A 19369-nucleotide genomic window follows, 5' to 3' on the forward strand; every position below is an offset into this window, starting at 1 on the left:
ATGCAATTGCATCATCGGGCGGTATTGCAATTGTAATTCAAAAGAGCATAGCATGTCAACATTTACAGCTACGAACGGCCCTTGAAGCAGTGGCGGTTCGAGTTGTTTTGCTAAACAAACTTATCACTATTTGCTCGCTTTATATACCCCCACACTACAAACTAAGCAAACATGAATTTTAGTCGTTCATAGATTAATTGCCAGAACCTTATGTTGTACTTGGGGATTTCAATGCGCACAACTGCCTGTGGGGCAACTCTCGTATAGATGCGCGAGGTTGTCTTGTTGAACAGTTCCTTTTCTTTTCTGGTGCGTGCCTGCTGAATAAAAAGGAACCCACTTATTACTGTCTAGCAAACAATACCTTTTCTTCAATTGATCTGAGCATAGTTTCCCCGTCCATACTGCCTGAACTCGAATGGGAAGTTACGAACAATCCTTACGGAAGCGACCACTTCCCCATACTATTAAGAACACTTAAAGAAAACGAATATCCACCACAGGCTCCTAGGTGGAAGATTGACACAGCAGACTGGGAGAAATTCCGAAACTTAACTAGTATATCATGGGATGACATGTCTTCTTTAGAAATCGATGCTGCTGTGGAGTACTTCACAGCCTTCATTATAGATGCCGCATCTAAATGCATACGTGAAGTAAGTGGCTCGGCATGCAAACGGCATGTCCCGTGGTGGAACAATGACAGCAGAATCGCACGTAGGAATCGGAACAAAGCGTGGGGGTTGCTACGCGCTTCACCCACTGCAGAGAATCTTGTTAACTTTAAGAAAGTCAAGTCTCTAGGCAGGAGAACCCGCCGACAGGCCAGAAGAAGTGAGTTGGCAAAAGTTTTTATCCGACATCAACTCGTTTACAGATGAGGCGAAAGTCTGGAACCGCGTAAATAGAATTAGAAGGCGACAAACATATTCGCTGCAACAGTACATTACAGCTGAGGCCAAAAGGCCGCAAGTAATTTTGCTACAGGAGACACTGTGTGTTACACCCACCCTCGCAGGCTACAAATCGGTGGCGGCAAGGGGGGAGTCCAAGAGAGGTATAGCTACGCTAGTGAGCAAAAAGCTCGCATACGTTGAACATGATATTCAGCCAGGTCGCGGCAGAATGGAGGCGCTTCTGGTTGAGGTTATCCCCAACAGCTGGCTTAAACAAAGCGTGTTCATCCTCAATGTTTACAGCCCACCATCCGATCAGAGACAGTCTTTCCACTCCCTGTTTATGAAGGCGGCTTCGCTCGCTAGAGAGGCACCGTTAGTAATCGCGGGAGACTTCAACGCCCCACACAACGCATGGGGGTACATCAGGCAGACAGCTAAGGGCACAAATCTAGCGTGGGCCATCGATGACCTAGCGCTAACAGTCATCACCGATCCCCGTTTCCCCACGAGACTGGGCACGTCGGTGGCTAGAGACACAACCCCTGATCTTGCCCTTATCAGAAATGTAGAGCAAACAACATGGGATAACAAGCAAGAAAACCTGGGCAGCGATCACTTCATCATCAGTGTTACCCTTCAGGTCAGAGCCCCACAGGCCAGGGAATTTAAAGTTACGGACTGGGATGCTTTCCGTAAGCTCAGAAAGGAGGACACTGGCGAATACGCCAGCTTCAGCGAACTCGTCGAGAGACTCAGAGCAGACGTTGAAAAGGCTACAAAAACTATTCAAACCGAGCTCGAGGTTTCCTGGATGGACCCGCACCTCGCACATCTCTTGGAAGCTAAAGCCTCTATTTTGAGGCGATGGAAAACACAAAGTCTTAACTGGAGGTTGCGAAAGAGGGTTGCCGCACTTAACAGGGAGATTGAACAGTACTGCACCGAGTTAGCTAGGCTACAATGGGATGAAATCTGTTCACCAGTCGATGGGCGCATGCGCACAGGCGGAAAATGGAATCTCCTTAAGCACATGCTAGATGACACGCAAACCAAAAGCAATCAAAGACAGACATTGTGCCGCCTCATTCACAGGTACAAACAAGAAGGAGGAACCGAACAAACGCTCTTAGACGAGGTAGCCAATAGATATCTCCCGCTAGACGCAGCACACTCAGAGGAATATCCCAATATCGAATGTGACACGGTAAAGGAGCTCGATGACCCTTTCACGGAGTCCGAAATCAGAGCAGTACTTCACAACTTAAATAGCAGGTCGGCCTCAGGTCCGGACGGCATCTCAAACAGACTGCTAAGGAACCTGGATGATAGATCAATTGAGCTGCTAACGAAAGAGGTCAACAAAACTTGGGAGAATGGGTGCCTCCCGGATGAGTGGAAAGCGGCCTCGGTTGTGCTTATCCCGAAACCGGGTAAGCCCCTAAACCTTGACAACCTAAGGCCGATATCGCTAACCTCTTGCGTAGGCAAGGTAGCGGAGCATGCGATCCTGCACAGGATATCGGATTACGTAGAACGCAACGAACTGTTCCCGCACAACATGGTCGGCTTCAGGGCCGGCCTTCCCACACAGGATGTAATGCTACTCCTTAAGAAGCAAATTTTCGATAACAGCACTAGGGATGTTAGGGGCATCTTAGCCCTTGACCTGACCAAGGCCTTTGACACTGTATCTCATCGATTTGTCCTGCAGGCCACGGCCAGCCTAGGTCTGGGAGCAAGGTTTCAGGCTTTTGTTAGATCATTCCTCATGAACAGAACAGCCACCATCAGGATTGCACAACTCAAGTCAGATGAGTTCGCACTAGGGGCCACCAGAGGCACTCCCCAAGGAGCAGTCATCTCCCCCTTACTGCTCAACATAGTCATGAAGGGCTTGTCAGAAAGGCTCAAATCCCTTCCTAATATAAGCCACTCGCTATACGCAGACGACATCACGATTTGGTGCCCTAGAGGATCACTTGCAGAGGTAGAGCACTCGCTACAATCAGCCCTAGACGCAACAGAGTCCTACCTGGAAGACACAGCCCTCCAACTATCACCAAACAAATCTGAATTGTTACTTTACAGGCCAGCCAGACAAGGTGTTCGGGGGCTCACCCCCCTAAACTAACTTCCCATATCCCTCTTTGCGAGAAACGGGCAGCCCATTCCTCAAGTCGAATATATCCGAATCCTAGGATTACTGATTGACGCGCGTGGATGTAACGCCAAAGCGCTCACGCGCATCACGGCGAAAACCGAGAGCATGCTAAGACTAGTTGCTAGAGTATCCGGACGAAAGAAGGGACTAAGTGAAGGCAACCTCCTCAGGATCCATCACGCTTTCCTAATGAGCCACATCACCTATGTAGCCTCGGCCCTTAACTGGACCAAAACCGAAAAGAATAAGCTGAAGATTCTCATGCGCAAGAGCATAAAAAAGGTACTGGGGTTACCAGTAAGCACTTGCTCGGACAGGTTAAACAAACTCGGTATGCACAACGACATTGATGAAGTGATCGAAGCGCAGGTCACCGCTCAGGTAGTCAGGTTCTCGTCAACCAGGGCAGGGAGACGCATCCTAGACGAGGCCGGCATAGCTCCAAGAATACTCAATGAACGGAAAATCACCTTATCCAGGGAGGCACGGGCAACCTTTGTGGTCAGCCCGTTCCCTCGGAATATGCACCCGCAATACAATGTAGGGAGACGAAAAGCCCGAGCACGGGCGATTTTACAGAAGGCCAGTGAGAATCAGGATTCGACTGTCTTTGTCGACGTGGCTCAGTACGGCAACTCTAGCACGTTCGCTTTGGCAATCATTGACGGCAAAGGGGAATTACGCTCCTCAGCGTCGGTTAGGTTTGCTTCAAGTGGAGTCGCGGAACAGGTCGCCATAGCCCTGGCCATGACCGACCCCTCGCGCACCAACGTTTTCACCGACTCACGAGCAGCCATCAAAGCTTTCGAATCGGGTAACCTAGCCCACGAGGCTGCCTCCATTCTGGAAAAGACAACAAACCCTGGCACTCACTTCATCTCTTGGTTTCCCGCCCATATGGGTGCGGACGTTCATCAGAACATACCTAACCTCAATGAGCTTGCCCATGACCGTGCGCGAGATCTAACATGCCGCGGCGGCATGGAGGCCTTATGGGGACAGGATGAAATCCAACAGAACGATCCGCTCCTTACTTTTCACGAGATAACATCTCACTATCGGCTTAGCAGAAGGGCCTATCCTCTTCCTCACCCGAAGTTAGACAGGTCTCAGACAGTTTTACTTAGAATGCTCCAGACGGGCTCATTCCCTTCGCTGGGCTTTCTCAGCCATATCTACACAGACGTCGATTCGAGCTGTCCGGACTGTAATGAGATCTCTTGTTCCTTAGCGCACATGCTCTGGCAATGCCCCGCGTTACCTAATGGCCCTCTCTCCAGCGAAGCCGACTGGGAAGAGGCACTCCGGAGCCCATCGCTCCAGACACAACTAGAGGCAATCCAGAGGGCCTGAGAAAGGGCGGAACATCACGGCGTTCCTGCCCCAACTTGGACGCGGCCAGCGGCTTCCGCGGGTCCCCGATAGAGGCCTCCGCTGAAGCTCCTCAGGATCAAATAAAGTTCATTGTCTGTCTGTCTGTCTGTCTGGTAAACACACAGGGTGATACGCTGCAAGACCAGGCAGACTCACTTGGGGAGCACTTTGAGAGTGTGTCAAGTTCAAAACATTATTCGAAATCCCTTCTGAAATATAAACAAATAGAAGAATGTAAGCCACTCAAAAGAAAATGTCTACAGAATGAATCGTACAACTGCCCTTTCAGCATTGCCGAGTTGAGAGCTGCCTTGAGCTCATGCAAGAGCTCTGCACCGGGATCTGACCGAATCATGTATGAAATGATCAAAAACCTACACAAGGACACCCAAGTTACACTACTCACAATTTTCAACACCATTTGGGCTGCAGGATACCTTCCAACTGCATGGAAAGAAGCCATTGTGGTTCCTGTTTTGAAACAAGGCAAAGGTCCTTCCTCTGTGGCAAGTTACCGCCCGATAACCCTCACAAGTTGCCTTTGTAAGGTATTTGAAGAAATGATTAATCGGCGACTCATTCATTTTCTTGAACAGAGAAAAATGCTTGATCCCTATCAGTGTGGCTTCAGGGAAGGGCACTCCACAACTGATCACCTTGTACGTATTGAAGCAAACATCCGTGACGCATTTGTACACAAACAGTTTTTCCTATCCATATTCCTCGATATAGAGAAGGCATACGACACAACGTGGCGCTACGGAATCTTGAGAGACCTGTCAGAAATGGGAATCCATGGTATTATGCTAATCCTAATAGAAAACTATTTGTCCACTCGTACCTTCCGGGTAAAAGTCGGCAATGTCCTCTCACGTCCTTTTACACAAGAAACTGGTGTACCCCAAGGAGGCATGCTCAGCTGCACGCTCTTTATCGTTAAGATGAACACGCTTCACGCTTCGTTACCATCGGCCGTCTTTTACTCTGTCTACGTGGACGACATACAAATAGGTTTTAAATCCTGCAACCTTGCAGTGTGTGAGAGGCAAGTACAACAGGGCTTGAACAAAGTGTCCAAATGGGCAGATGAAAACGGATTTACAGTGAACCCCAACAAGAGTTCTTGTGTGCTTTTCACGAGAAACAAAGAGCTCATTGCAGATCCCAGTATCGAAATGTATGGTCAGCGAATACCTGTGAACAAAGAACACAAGTTCTTAGGCATCATACTTGACTCTAAACTAACATTTATTCCTCACATAAAGTATCTCAAGGTCAAATGCTTAAAAACAATGAACTTACTGAAACTTTTATCCCACACAACATGGGCCCGCGACAGGAAATGTTTAATGAATCTTTACAAGAGCGTCGTTCGATCACGGCTGGACTACGGTGTTGTGATCTATCATTCTGCTTCCCCGAGCATGCTAAAGATGCTAGATCCGGTCCACCATCTAGGAATTCGACTGGCAACGGGCGCTCTCAGAACAAGTCCTATTGAAAGTTTGTATGTAGAATCAAATGAATGGTCACTTCATCTGCAGAGAACATACATCAGCCAAACATATTTTCTGAAAGTTCACTATAATCCTCAACATCCGTGTTTTAACACCGTTAACGATATGACATATGCTACACTCTTTCGTAATCGTTCCTCTGTAAGACAGCCCTTTTCACTTCGTGTGAGGGAGCTTAGTGTTGAAATGGATGTCCCAATCCTCAAACATCGCCTAATGCCTCCAGCTAAGCTGCTACCTCCTTGGAAGTGGCAGATGATACAATGCGATATATCTTTCGTGCAAGTTAGAAAACACGCTCCAGAGATTGAAATCCAAATGCATTTCCGGGAACTCCAATACAAACACTCCTGCACGGAGTTCTTCACAGACGCATCGAAGTCACGCGAGGGGGTGTCCTATGCAGCCGTCGGTCCATCCTTCTCGGAAACCGATGTACTGCATCCAGAAACTAGTATCTTTACGGCTGAGGCCTACGCACTGCTGTCGGCTGTAAAGCATATAGAGAAATCAAAACTGCAGAAATCAGTTATTTATACGGACTCCCTTAGTGTTGTGAAGGCCTTGATATCTTTCGCAAACCACAAAAATCCGGTAATTAATGAACTCTACTCCATCCTGTGTAAGGCATATATATCTAACCAACATGTGATTATATGCTGGGTGCCTGGATATAGGGGCATCGAGGGTAACATTCTAGTGGACCAGATGGCCACATCAATTTCATTGCATGCAGTTAATCCTACTGCTTCGGTCCCTGTCACAGACCTGAAGCATTTCTTAAGAAGGAAACTGCGAAACTACTGGCAACGCCTGTGGGACCTGGAAACAAATAATAAGCTGCATGTAATAAAGCCACAATTAGGTTTCTGGCCTCTAACAATATTACGCCGGACAGATTTCCTATTCTGTCGTCTAAGAATAGGACACACATTTGGCACACATAACTTTTTACTCACCGGAAACGAGCCTCCAACCTGTGGTAGATGCGGGGAGAGGCTGACCGTCCTCCACGTCCTCCTGGAGTGTCGGAAAGCCGAATCTGACAGAAAGAAACATTTTCCGTTAGCATACCGGCAGCATATTCCCCTTCATCCTGTAATGTTACTCGGCCGTGAACCGCTCTTTGACACTAACGCAGTCCTAGACTTCCTGAAAGATGTCGTGTTACATGTAATTAGCCCCATATGTTCGTAGTGTCTCCTCTCTTCAGAGGATGCCACTGTGATAGCTGTTTCGTATAGCACATGCCTCTCGGCCCTTGCGTTTCAAGGGCTCTGGTGAGGCAGTAGTGCTCTTAGACAATTTTAGCATCTCGCATATTTTATATAATGCATCATTCTTTCTTAATGCATTTTAGTCATAGTACACGTCATTAATCATTGCCATAATTTTATTACGTGTAGTTCTTATGCAATTTACACCAATACTTTTAGGCCCCTTTACAGCCACGTCACATTAAATTCACAGAACCCATCAGACCACGACATATTCATTACCAATAGCATGGCGCTCTTTGGCCATACCTGGCCCTTGCGCCATTAAACCTCAAACATCATCATTAGAAACTCTGACTGGTTGTCATAGACCACATTCCTGGATACCAGTGCAAAGACAATTAGCGAAAGGAAAAAAATAGATCATCATAGAGCACTGACCAGCTTAACAAGCCTTGTTGTTGGGCCAGTCGGTTCATGATACGAAGTAAACGAAGTAAAGTAAGAAAGAGGCGCAGACAAGACTGAACTGCAGAGCACTTGTCTTGTGCTGTTCAGTCTTCTCCGTGCCTTTCCTTTTTTTGCACTTTAGTTTTACTCCATTGACTAGCAACTGTCATACCATTTATCAGAAATCCTGTGCTTGGCACCAGTTTTGAGAAATATGTCCTCAAACTCTGTGGCAATTAGCGTTGGCTTTCTACCTTACAATATTCAACGCTGTAGGAAAATGCCGTGTTACTGAGTGTTAACTGGAACATTAGTGCATTTTGCCACAGATATTGAGGGCATATTTCTCGAGGCTGGTACTAAGCACAGAATTTCTGATAAATGGATATGACTTTGTTGTTGCATGGCTCCAGTTCTACAATTTGGACATGTGCCCTAAAGTGAATACCATAAGAAGCCAATTGGTACCTCGGTTTCCTTTCTTCTAAGGTGAATATGTAATTACCAATTTAATGATTGAAATTTTGTTAAATAGCTAGTGTCACCAAAATTTCTTGCATACATAGTGTCCATCTCTTTAAGTAATCTAGTGAATGGGGCAAAATTGACCTAAATTCACGAAAAAGACATGCAGGCAGACTAAGGAGGAAGCAGCTTTGTTTAAATTAGTGTATGATATTGTGCAAAAATAATTTGCTTGATCCACAGAAACCTGTGCTCATGACAGCAAGAGTGCCTCCTGCAGCACAGTCCTCTTGAGCATATGAGAAGAGAGGGGGCTAACTGAGGAGCCTGATTTTTATTAGCCAACAAACACTGACACCAAGGACAACATAGGGGAAATTACTTGTGCTTAATAAATGAAAATAAAGAAATGATAAATTAATGGAAATGAAAGTGGATGGAAAAACAACTTGCTGCAGGTGGGGAACAGTCCCACAACCTTTGCATTTCACGGGCGATGCTCTACCAATTGAGCTAGCACGGCACTGTTTCCCCGTCCACTTTTTTTGGTATTTATGTTTCCTTGTAGAACCTTGGGAGTGTTAGCTAGCGCCACCACTCACAGACTTTGGCAGCAGACGTGGAACATCCTTTCTGCTGCAGGCGTTGCGAGAATGTGATCTTTTTGGGTGAAGGCAACCGGTCAATATACCCACACATGCTACCTGAAGGCATCAATGTTGCTGTATTCAAGACCTTGGTTATGTAATAAACTAGAAGAAAGAGCGTTAAGCGAGGGGCCCGATTTTTATTAGTCATATCATAAGAAGCCAACAAACACTGACACCAAGGACAACATAGGGGAAATTACTTGTGTTTAATAAATGAAAATAAAGAAACGATAAATTCATGGAAATGAAAGTGGATGAAAAACAAGAGCCCTCTTAAGTAGTGTTTTCAAGACTGGCTAAGTATTTTCACTTCAGCTGGATTAAAAATGGACAGCTGAAGTTTGCCTTGCAAAGGGGCCTAACGGCCATTTTTTTGCTGCCTATCCATCCATAAACGAAAACTAAAAATCAAATTCTGAGAAGAAATTACTGATATAATAAACGAGACTATTCAATTCATATCTGAAGTTTTTGCACAACCATAATATTAGACAAACTGTAGAATTGTAAAGTCGTCTCCTGTATGATCTCCTGAATCCTACATGGACAACACCTGGGGCTGTTTTTAGGGCCTACCTTGGCAGTAGGTGCCAGAGTGTACACAAAACCCCAAGTTTCGTTCTGCATGGTGAAGTTTCATGTGTTTTTGCGTGTGGAAGCTGGTGCCACAGAAGCAGACTCCATTGAATGCGGTTTTGAAGCTCCAGGTGCCACTGCTTGGCTGAGTCTGTGTGTCTTGCACTTGCAGAGCCTCGGCGATCCGGTGCACGTTCAAACGAGCCATACATGTACGACCAGAGGGTGACAGTGGACGGTGACAGGGTGCACACTGACACCTACTACGCCATGCCCACTGCGAAGGAGGTGTCATCGGGACACCGCACCACCATCCCTGCACCGCCGAAGTACGAGGGCATTGGGCCCACCATAAATGGCATCCCTGTAGGATTGCGCACTGTGAGTAAAACAAACTTAATGTATGGCACCACTCTTGGGACTAAAATGAGGGTTCTGGTTTTTGCCTATGTTGCCTTTGCAATTAGCTGAATGTAAATCTAACTCTGTCTAACTCTCTTGATTGAATGGAAGGACCTGAAATAGCAAGTTCATCACTGTGTGAATTGCCCACATTGAGGGAAGCCAATAGTGTGCTCTCACAAAGGCACGAATCTTTTTTTTAATCTTTTTTCAAAATAAATTTATTGTGAAAGATTTATGCTAAAATTTTATCATAGAAACTGTAGTCTGAGTTAAGCATTTTTCGAAATTATGTATAACATCATAGAGATGAGAGAGAGATGGGAGAGAGGCTCTTTATTAGAAAAACAGAGAATTTTTCCGGCACATATACAACAGCTGGTATGCTACTCTGTATAGGGATGGGGGAATAGGGTTAAAAGATTCCAGAGGAGTGTGGGAAAAAGCAATAAAGAATAAAAAATAAATATAAAATGTGCAAGTGGGCCTGACACTAATATTTACAGGGGAAATAATGGGTAAACGTTGGCTTTTCTGTTTGAAATGTTGAGAATCTTTAAAGCTTTCCGATTCGACCAATTTACGACAGGTATTCGAACTCCAAATCCAAAACCTGCCACTGTTTGGAAGAGCCGGGCATTGGACCTAAGGCACTGGGAAATGTTAACAGATTGTGGAAAATCATTTCCATTTGTCGCTCAAAAAACTGTCTCTCATCCCGGACACAGGGCATTCAAGTAGTATGTGCTCCACTGTCTCTAAGCTGCCACAGTTATCACAGTAGTGGTTAGTGGTACGTCCTGTGCGGTACAGATAATTGTTCGTGTAAGCCACGTTTAGTTGACAGTTATGGTATAATGTCTCTGATTGTCGAGGAAAGGGTCGTGGAATATTCTATTTAAATTCTGGATCAATATAACGCAGGAAGCTATCTTGGTGAAGCGGCAAATTCCAGAGGCGGTCTTCTTCTTGGCAGGCATAATTTTTTGCCATGTTTGAAGCGTCGGCTTTGGTAAAAAATATTCTTCTTAAATTTTGGTATTGGAGTCCATTTTGGGCAGCTTCGTCCGCCCTTCCCCGAAATACTGGCATGGCCAGGTATCCACTGGAGCATGATGCAGTGCCCAGCAATCTTAGCCTTGTGGTTAATATAGGCAATGTCAAATGCTGCAGGTTGGTTATTACATCGCTTGAGCCTGTTCCACATACTTTGTAGGGCTGCTTTCGAATCTGTGAATATCACCCATGTCTTTGGCGGCTGCTGTCGAAGTACATGCGCAAAGACCTCCTTAATGCCATATAGCTCTGCTGGAATAGACGATGTCGCCCGCTCAAGATGAAACAAGAATCTTTGCCCTGTAGAGGGCACAAAAAGGCTGCACGATGAGCGGCGTTGAGCTGTAGAGCCATCTTTCAAAATGTGCGTTTTGATTGTGTATTCATTGTGTGTATATTCCAAAGCTGTCTGATGGGTCGCTGCCTGAGTGAGGCATTTTCTTTTTGCATTGATTCCAGGGATACTTATATGGCACGATTTCCAGTGGTGACAGGGTCCGGTGTGATATGTTTCGTGGCATAATTTGTGATGCCTGAGCAGGAATCGAAATAGATATACAGGCAAATCTTGATATAACGAATCACACGGCACTGCCGAAAATCGTTTATTTTGAAATATTGTTGTAATGAAAAACTTGCGGTTATGAGCCAGTGGACAAACCTAGGAACGAAAATGATGTACCTTGGCAGTAGGTGCATGTGCAGACAAACATAGTACTCTCTAAAAATGTTTCACTGACTTCAAAGCTGGTTTATTGGAAGAAATCAGTGTTTTCTTCTGGCGCGTGCAGCACGCACGACCGATTAGGAATGCGTCTACATTTTCCACTTTGCGCAATACCTCATCGGGTACGTCATTGCACCGAGCGATGAAAGTGCCGACTTTGTTCATGTGCACTAAAACATCACTGTTTGACACGATCTCATCTTTTGTGTTCGGTGACCCACAGTTGTCTTCCTTCGGGTCGTCATCGTTACTGGAGACATCGCGAACGCAGTTAACAATCTATTCGGTTGTCAGGTCCACCGTTAGTGCTGCGCTGTCGCTCTCCACGTAGTCATCGAAGGAAGAGACGGTGAGCAGCAGTTCTGCAACCTCAGTCCACAGGTCCCCTGGGTTGTTTGTCACCTCCAGATCATCTTCAAGCTGCACAGACGCTTTGACAAACCCTGCTTTTTGCCAGCAGTTGCTAATGATGGATGCCTTCAGGTTCCACCAAGTACCTGTGATCATTTACGCTGGCTGACGAATATTGATTGCAGTTGGCTGATTTAGGCGGAGGTTGATAATTAACCACTGCACAAGGCATTTAGGAAATTCTGCTTTCACACTCTATAATGCCCTGGTCTAGGGGCTGCAGCGAGGACGTGTTGTTTGGCGGCAGAAACTCCAAGCAAACGTGCATCAAGCGAACATTCACAATGTGAGCGGAGCAGTTTTCGACAACCATTAGAATTCTTCGGTCATCCTTCCTCATTTGGTTGTCGAGTTTGATGAGTCACTCGGAAAAGAGTTCACTGGTCGTCCAGGCTCGTTTGTTGACGCAGTAGTCGTACGGTAATGACATGACGTTTTTGATGCAGCGAGGCTTCGCGTATTTGCTGATGAAGAGCGGTTTAATTTTCTTCATGCCTGTTGCATTGCAGCAGAGCAGGACTGTCACGCGAAGATGTGACTTCTTCCTTACTTTGCACTGCTGCCCTTTGAAGTGCATCGTCCGGTCTGGCAGGACCTGATAAAAACGTGGTCTCATCAACGTTGAAGTTATCATCTTCAGAGTTTGATTAAGCCACCTCTAGAAAACTATCATTGTGCCAGGAATCTGCGCCTTCTCTGTCAGCAGCCTTTTCCGAGCCCGAGATTACCTGCCAAGTTATTCCGTTCCTTTGGCAGAAATTAAGTAGCCAACTTGCACTGGTATCGAACCCAGTTATTTCAAGTGCATTGGCAAATTTGTGGGCTTTTTCTTGGAGCATTGGGCCAGACACAAGAACTTTTTACAGTCTGGCATCTTTGAACCACATGAGAACAGCTTGGTCCACATTTTGAAAGTTTCCCAGTCGCAGCCGTTTCCTCGTAGGAGCAAGTTGCGATTCCCGGTGAAGCTTGATAATCCTGTCTCGGTCTTTCAAAATGGTTGCAACAGTGGATGGGACAATGCCACGCTGTCTGCACACGTCGATTTGCTTTTTCCCTGTGTCGATTTCCTGCAATGCGTCCAATTTGTCCTGCAGCGAAAACTGCTTTCGCTTCTTCTTGGTGCCGTTGCTAGCTGCATTCATCGTTTGATCTCATGCGAACATCGCCAAACCTTTGTCGGGAAGCTCTTGGTGATGTTTTTGTTGAAGCAGTTGGCACTCCACATGGTGATGCTGATAGCGACTGCACTCGCGGTATCTGTTTCACACGAGGGCTGCGACGCTTTTACTTTTAGCCGAATTCGTAATACTCATGTTCCTCGGTTATAAAGAGGAAAATAAACTATGGGCGTTATTCTGAAATATGCGCTGTATTGAAATTCGTAGTTGTGAAATATTTTTACATTGAAAATATAGGCAATTTGGCAGGGATGTTCAAAATGTTTGTAAATTTGTGGGGTTCGTAGTAACGAGATTTGACTGTACTTCTGATGGCCTGCCCAAAGCTAGGTGTAGCACAGGTTCTAGAAATATCCTTTAAAAAGTGAGTCTTTGTATGAAGGATAATTCTTAGGCAGATCCGAAGTGCCTTCTGCGAAGTTAGCACTTCGAGAGGCAGGCACTGAGCTTCTGCTTCAGTTACTGAGCGGGAAGACCCCTCCGGATGGCCAAGGCAAACTCGAAGACAGTTGTTGTGTGCTTCCTCGAGTTTTCTGTTGCTTGTGGGAGGCATTTTGTCCAGGATCTGTAGGTAATACCGTATTGTTCCGTCGATGTAGGCCTTATGGAGGAGCATCATTGATCGACATTTGCAGCCCCGCTGTGATCCGACTGAAAATTGGAATGCGTGCGACGCCAAGGAAATCTTCTAGCTCAGTTTTTTTCACTTGAGGCGACCATGTGAGGCTCCTATCGATCATCACTCCAAGAAACCTTTGTGTCTTGACGTATGGAAGGGTGCAACCGCCCAACACTGGTGGGCATTTTTCCATACGCCTCCATGTGAAAGCCATAGCAATGCTTTTGCTGGGGGACAATTGCAGACCCCTTGAGTTTAAGTAGGCTGCTATATTTGCCAGTGCCCTCTGGAGACGTTGTTGGGTGGTACTGCGGGAACACGCTGTGCCCCAAATGCAGATTTTGTCTGCATACAGTGTGATGCTGATGCCGTGGGGCAGGTTTCTACTCGGATGGATGAGGACTAAATTAAATAATAGCAGGCTTAACACAGCTCCTTGTGGCACTCCTTGCGGCAAAAAGCACCGTGGGGCCATCCAGAGTACACATAAAAAGTTGGCATCCTTGAAGATAGTCTGCAATTCATGCATAGAGTGTCTATTCGAAAAAATGCTTCACAAACAATTTAATTGGTTCCTGGAAACTATGAAAGTTTACCCGGCGAAATGAAGGGCTTCCATCAAAATAGGTCCACAATTGATAGTCATTGCCTTGGTCACATCAATTGAATATGAATTGGTTTGTGGAAACACACCTACTGCATTATTTTTGGACGTTAAGGCAGCATATGACTCCATCTATCATAAAGCAATACTTGACGCTTTGGAAACCCTTGGTCTTGGAGGATGGCTTTATAACATCATAACAAAACATGTACTGCATTCTTGTTATAAATATTGCTGTAAAGCAGGATTTTTTGTTTATTTTCGCACACTGTTCTTCGTGGGTAAATTAACACTACACTAAGAGTAACACGAGAAAGGAGGTGGCTGTTATATTACGACTTTTTTTTTAATTTGTCAAAGTTCAAAATATGCATAGCATTGCAGTGTTCTTCCCACCGCATAATATTGGTGTTCAAAGCTTGTTAAAATGTAATCATGCTTTGATCAATAAAAGCCTCACGTGAACTGGTTTGGTTGTCATTGAAATCAGGAACATTACTGATATCATTCTGTGCTAAAGTTTAATCTTTTCATTGAAAAAGCGACAGTGGCGGAAACTCAGCTGTTAGTTTTTACTGAATTGTGAGGGCACTTTTCATGAAGATAAAATTGATGTGTTTGGTTGTTGAAAAGAAAGGATGCTTACGAAGCGAAACCTTACTATCTTGCTAAGGTCTGTAGACTAAAGTCTGTAGAGGATGAGGAGTGAAAAACAGTCTGAGAGACTTGTTATGTACATTTGTTAGCTCATTGGCTTTATACCATCCTTGTAGATCATGCAGGAGAAGCTCCTTTAGTGCATAGGAATAGCAGTTAATGAAAGACAAAAAAAAATATTTTATTGCCAATTTGCTTCCTCTTGCTTTGTTTATACCATGCAACATAACGGGGATCTTGTTAAATATACTGAGACTGCAATTTTGGAGTTGTTGAACAGGTTCGTGTTTCATATTTTCATCCCTCTGCTTGGTGAAGCTGTTCTATGCTGTTGTGTGCATGTTTACAAGAAGTGTTGGTATCTTTTCTTGCTGGAATATGTTCACAGTTGTACTCTATCTGTGGCATATTCTTTTTCATGTGTCATTCTGCCGTAGAAAAAGAGTTTTTGTTGTCACGAGTGTTGTTGTTTTTGTTGGCTTTCTTTGTCTCTCTCCTGTTTTGAATGTGTAGCTTTGCAGTGCATCTTTTTTTCCTTTCTTCAGTTGCAGCACACAATTGACTGGCATTTAAGAAGTTTTGCATTGAATACATAAATGGTTGCTTGTTGCAGCAGTGTGATTCTGTCATGGCTCTTCTGCATGCTGAATGCTCAGATCTGGGCAGTGTGAAAAGTTCTGCCGCACTGTGCATGGCTCCTGTTCCTCACTTTCACGCTGTTAGTGCATTTTGGTGTTTATTCAGTTTCTTTTAATTTACTTTGCTGCTTTGTCTTGAACACTGCTGGCCCACTTTGCACAGACTGTAGCTTATACTTGTGCTAGTAGCTTCTTTTTTTTTTTTTCTTCCTACAATCTGCATTTGACGCTCATTTGCTGCTGCTTTGCTGTCCTCATTAACCTGCTTACATTGCATTCATCTGTGACTCTTCCCTTTTGGACATCAATTTCCTTTCCGCTTCATTAGTCATTTCATTTCTTCACTGTTACTCTCTCGCTGTTTCTTGTTACGTGCTTCTGGTTTGTTTCCACGCAATTTTGCGTGGTCCGTGTTGAAGCTGAGGTGTGCGCACTTCCGTCTGGATTTCTGACTGTGATCGCTTATCATTTTTTCATGGCGTTCTGGTTGCTTAATGCGGCATCGCAGGAGAGGAGGTATCAGGTAAGCTCCACCTTTGCAGAGACCTACCTGCCTCTTCTCAGACAAGCTGATGCTTTCCTTCTAGTGATCCTTTTGTTTGATCTATCTCTAAATTAGTTGCACATGGAATTCCTATTTATTTTTACTCCTTCTTAGTAGCAATGCACATTCTTGTAGAATCTTTATGCCGTGCGTGTCTTGCTCATAGCTTCTTGTATGAAGCTGGCATGTTTGGTGATCCACTAAGCAGGGCCAAAGAGAAAGATCAGTATTAAGTGATTAAGTGCAATTCAGTTTCTGAAAATCCACTGAAGCATTGCCAGTACACAATTTATGATGCAGGACTTGTCAGCTGACATCACTTTGTCAATGACAGAACTGTTGGATCTATAATGTCCAGAATGCTGAGAGAGAAATAAATAAATAAATAAAAGCCGTTCATAATTCAGTTCACACTTCTTCACTTCACGTTTCTTTTAAAGATGGCTTTAACACTTCTGGCTGCACAGTAGGATCAAATGTAACTTGTGCTTCTCAGTGTTTTGCAGCGTGCCCGTTGAAGAAGCTTGAGCAGCTGCCTTTTTGGTATGCGTCAATGTCGTACAGTGTGCTGAGCCCAGTAACTCTGGACCTCCACTCATTACTTGCGCCAATAACTCAAGCTCTGCTACTACTAATTTTGTTGCTTATTCGGCAGCCGGTGCCACTTGCTCTGATGTTGTCCTCTTGTTCAAGCATAAGCAAATTCAAGTGCTGCATTTAGTAACTGCACAGAGTTACTGCACAAAAGTGTGTAAGACCTAATTTCTTTTTGTAGTCTCTTGCTAATTCTTCATGATCTTCTATTATTGTTGATGTTAGCAGTGTCATGTGCCAGGACCTGTGTGATACTTTGGTTTCACTGAAAGGAAGTGCTGATGCTGTGCTGGCAGAATTCATAGTGTCAATATCTTGTGGCAACAAGTACCTGCCATTAATATTATTATTATTTTCTATGAACTTGCTGCTTTTCTTGTTCATGCTGACGGTGCTGTGTAGCCTGGTGCATGCCTATGTATGTATGGCCTAATTGTTTTCCACTATGGATACACAGCTAGCTCATATACTTCACTGGCTGTGAGAGAAAGAAAATTTTGTAAATGTCAGAATTGCAGGTGCATGGGCTTATTGGTTTAGCATTATGATAAATTGTAGCACAGAGATACACAGACAGAAAAAAAGGTAGCAGTGATCGTGGGTTGTGAGGTGCCGTTTGTTCTATATGTGAGATTTCAACTTCTCAGTTTATATGGAGTAACTACCGTATATAATTCAAGGCATTGTGACTTTCTTTCGATATTTTGTAATGAGAGTAACTGAACAAAGCACTAATTAATTGATAAAAGGTTACCAGTCAATCACATTTAAATTTTCAGTCTACACCCAGCCCTAATGATAAGTACCTTATGCCAATACTAAGCGCGCATTTTTTTTTCATGCTTTATTTGGAGCTGTAGTTAAGCTAGGGACTGCAAATGTTACAGCTCTTGTCACTGCTTTCATCTGACCTCTGAACACTGACATGAGCTGTCCAAGTTTTATCCCACCTCTGGTTTCATATGATGTCCAAGAAAACCTGAAATATGGCAGATTTTCTGAGCAGTTGTGTTTGCTTATGTGGCTTATTTTATGCATGTCAGCAATGTCCTTTGTGGGGGATGGTCAGGAATTAGCTGCATCTGAGGCCACATTACTCGTGCAATGTAGCTTTAACCACTAACCTTTTGAGGCACCTGGGTGTTCTATTTTTTTTTTCTTTTGACTTCTTGCATTTTGTCTGTCAGTATGCCTCTTTGTTTTCGGTGTGTGCCATAGTTATGGTGGCTAGGCTTACACACTACTTATGATGGCTGGCCTTGAAAGCCAGGTTGGTAAGATGATGTTGTACAAGCTGTGGTTTATTGATTGGGGCACTAATGCAGGGCTCATGAGTGATTCTGGTCATACCCGGCCATGATTTTACATCCCTTCACTGCTTTGTGCGGGTTTACCACTAGGACTTTCTTGCTTTATTTTTCCTCTGTGTGTACTATTTTCAAATCCTTGAGGCAAGTTAATTAGAAACAAAGTAGTCTCACCCTCTTGGATAATTTAACACCTATATTTACATGGTTTACATTGTTGGATTAGTGTGTCTGGTCGCAGATCAGTAATCTGTGGACCCGGACTGGCCGTCAATGGAAGCTGACCCTTTCAACGTTTAACAACCGAACCCTTTCGAGTGAAGCTAGCTTAGCAGGACTCTTCGAGGAACTATCAGGCATTGTTTGGGGTATCATTGGCCTTAGTGAGATTAGAACAACTGGTGAGGCTTGTACATTGCTGACTAACGGCCATGTCCTCTGCTATAGAGGTGTCCCAAATAAGAAGCAATACAGGGTAGGATTTCTAATCCATAAGGACATAGCACGCAACATTGACGAATTCTACAGCATTAATGAGAGGGTAGCTGCAGTCTTAATCAAATTTCATAAGAGGTATAGATTAAAGGTAGTATACAAGCCTACACTCCAACGTCCAGTCACAATGATGAAGTAGATCAGTTTTGTGAAGATGTTGAATTAGCGATGAGAAAACTGCAAACTCGGTGTACTGTAGTAATGGTCGACTTCAGTGCAAAAGTGGGGAAAAAGCAGGTTGGTGAACAAGCAATTGGCAACTGCGGCGTTGACTCTAGGAACGCTAGAGCAAAGATGCTGGTAGAATTCGCAGAGAGAAATAAGATGCGACTGATGAACACCTTTTTCAGAAAGCATAGCAACAGAAAGTGAACCTGGAAAAGCCCTAATGATGAAACAAGAAATTTAATTGATTTCATACTTTCTGCCGATCCCAGCAGAATACAGGATGTAGAAGTGATAGGTAGGGTAAAGTGCAGTGATCATAGGGTAGTGAGGCCTAGGATTCACCTCAATTTGAATAGAGAAATAGTAAAATTGGTCAAGGAGAAACAGGTCAACCTAGAGGCAGTAAGGGTAAAAGCAGACAAATGCAGGCTGGTACTTGCAAACAAATGTGCAGCATTAGAGCAGAGAGATGAAGATAACATAGAGATAATGAATGAAACCGTAGCTTATAGGCTGGCTTCAGAGGCAGCAATAGAAGTGGGAGGCAAGGCACCAAGGTAACCAGTAGGCAAGTTCTCCCAACTAACAAAGGACCTAATAAAGAAATGACAAAAAATGAAAGTGTCCAACCCAAGAGATAATATTCACGGTACTGTC

The 19369-nt window shown here is 44.5% G+C and overlaps 1 protein-coding gene across 12 annotated transcripts in view; it reads left to right on the forward strand.

Annotated features, from left to right (window-relative positions):
- Positions 1 to 19369, forward strand: part of LOC139051497 (vinexin-like) — a 647850-nt gene that overhangs the window by 491321 nt on the left and 137160 nt on the right. For 11 of the 12 annotated variants that reach the window (XM_070528475.1, XM_070528476.1, XM_070528474.1 and 8 more), the window contains 2 exons: positions 9482 to 9690; positions 16113 to 16127. In XM_070528475.1, coding sequence (XP_070384576.1) covers positions 9482 to 9690; positions 16113 to 16127 — 224 coding nt within the window. The remainder of the gene's footprint in view (positions 1 to 9481; positions 9691 to 16112; positions 16128 to 19369) is intronic. The other variant, XM_070528472.1, reaches the window with a different exon arrangement.

Source organism: Dermacentor albipictus, unplaced genomic scaffold, assembly GCF_038994185.2.
Source record: "Dermacentor albipictus isolate Rhodes 1998 colony unplaced genomic scaffold, USDA_Dalb.pri_finalv2 scaffold_12, whole genome shotgun sequence".
Classification (NCBI taxonomy): domain Eukaryota; kingdom Metazoa; phylum Arthropoda; class Arachnida; order Ixodida; family Ixodidae; genus Dermacentor; species Dermacentor albipictus.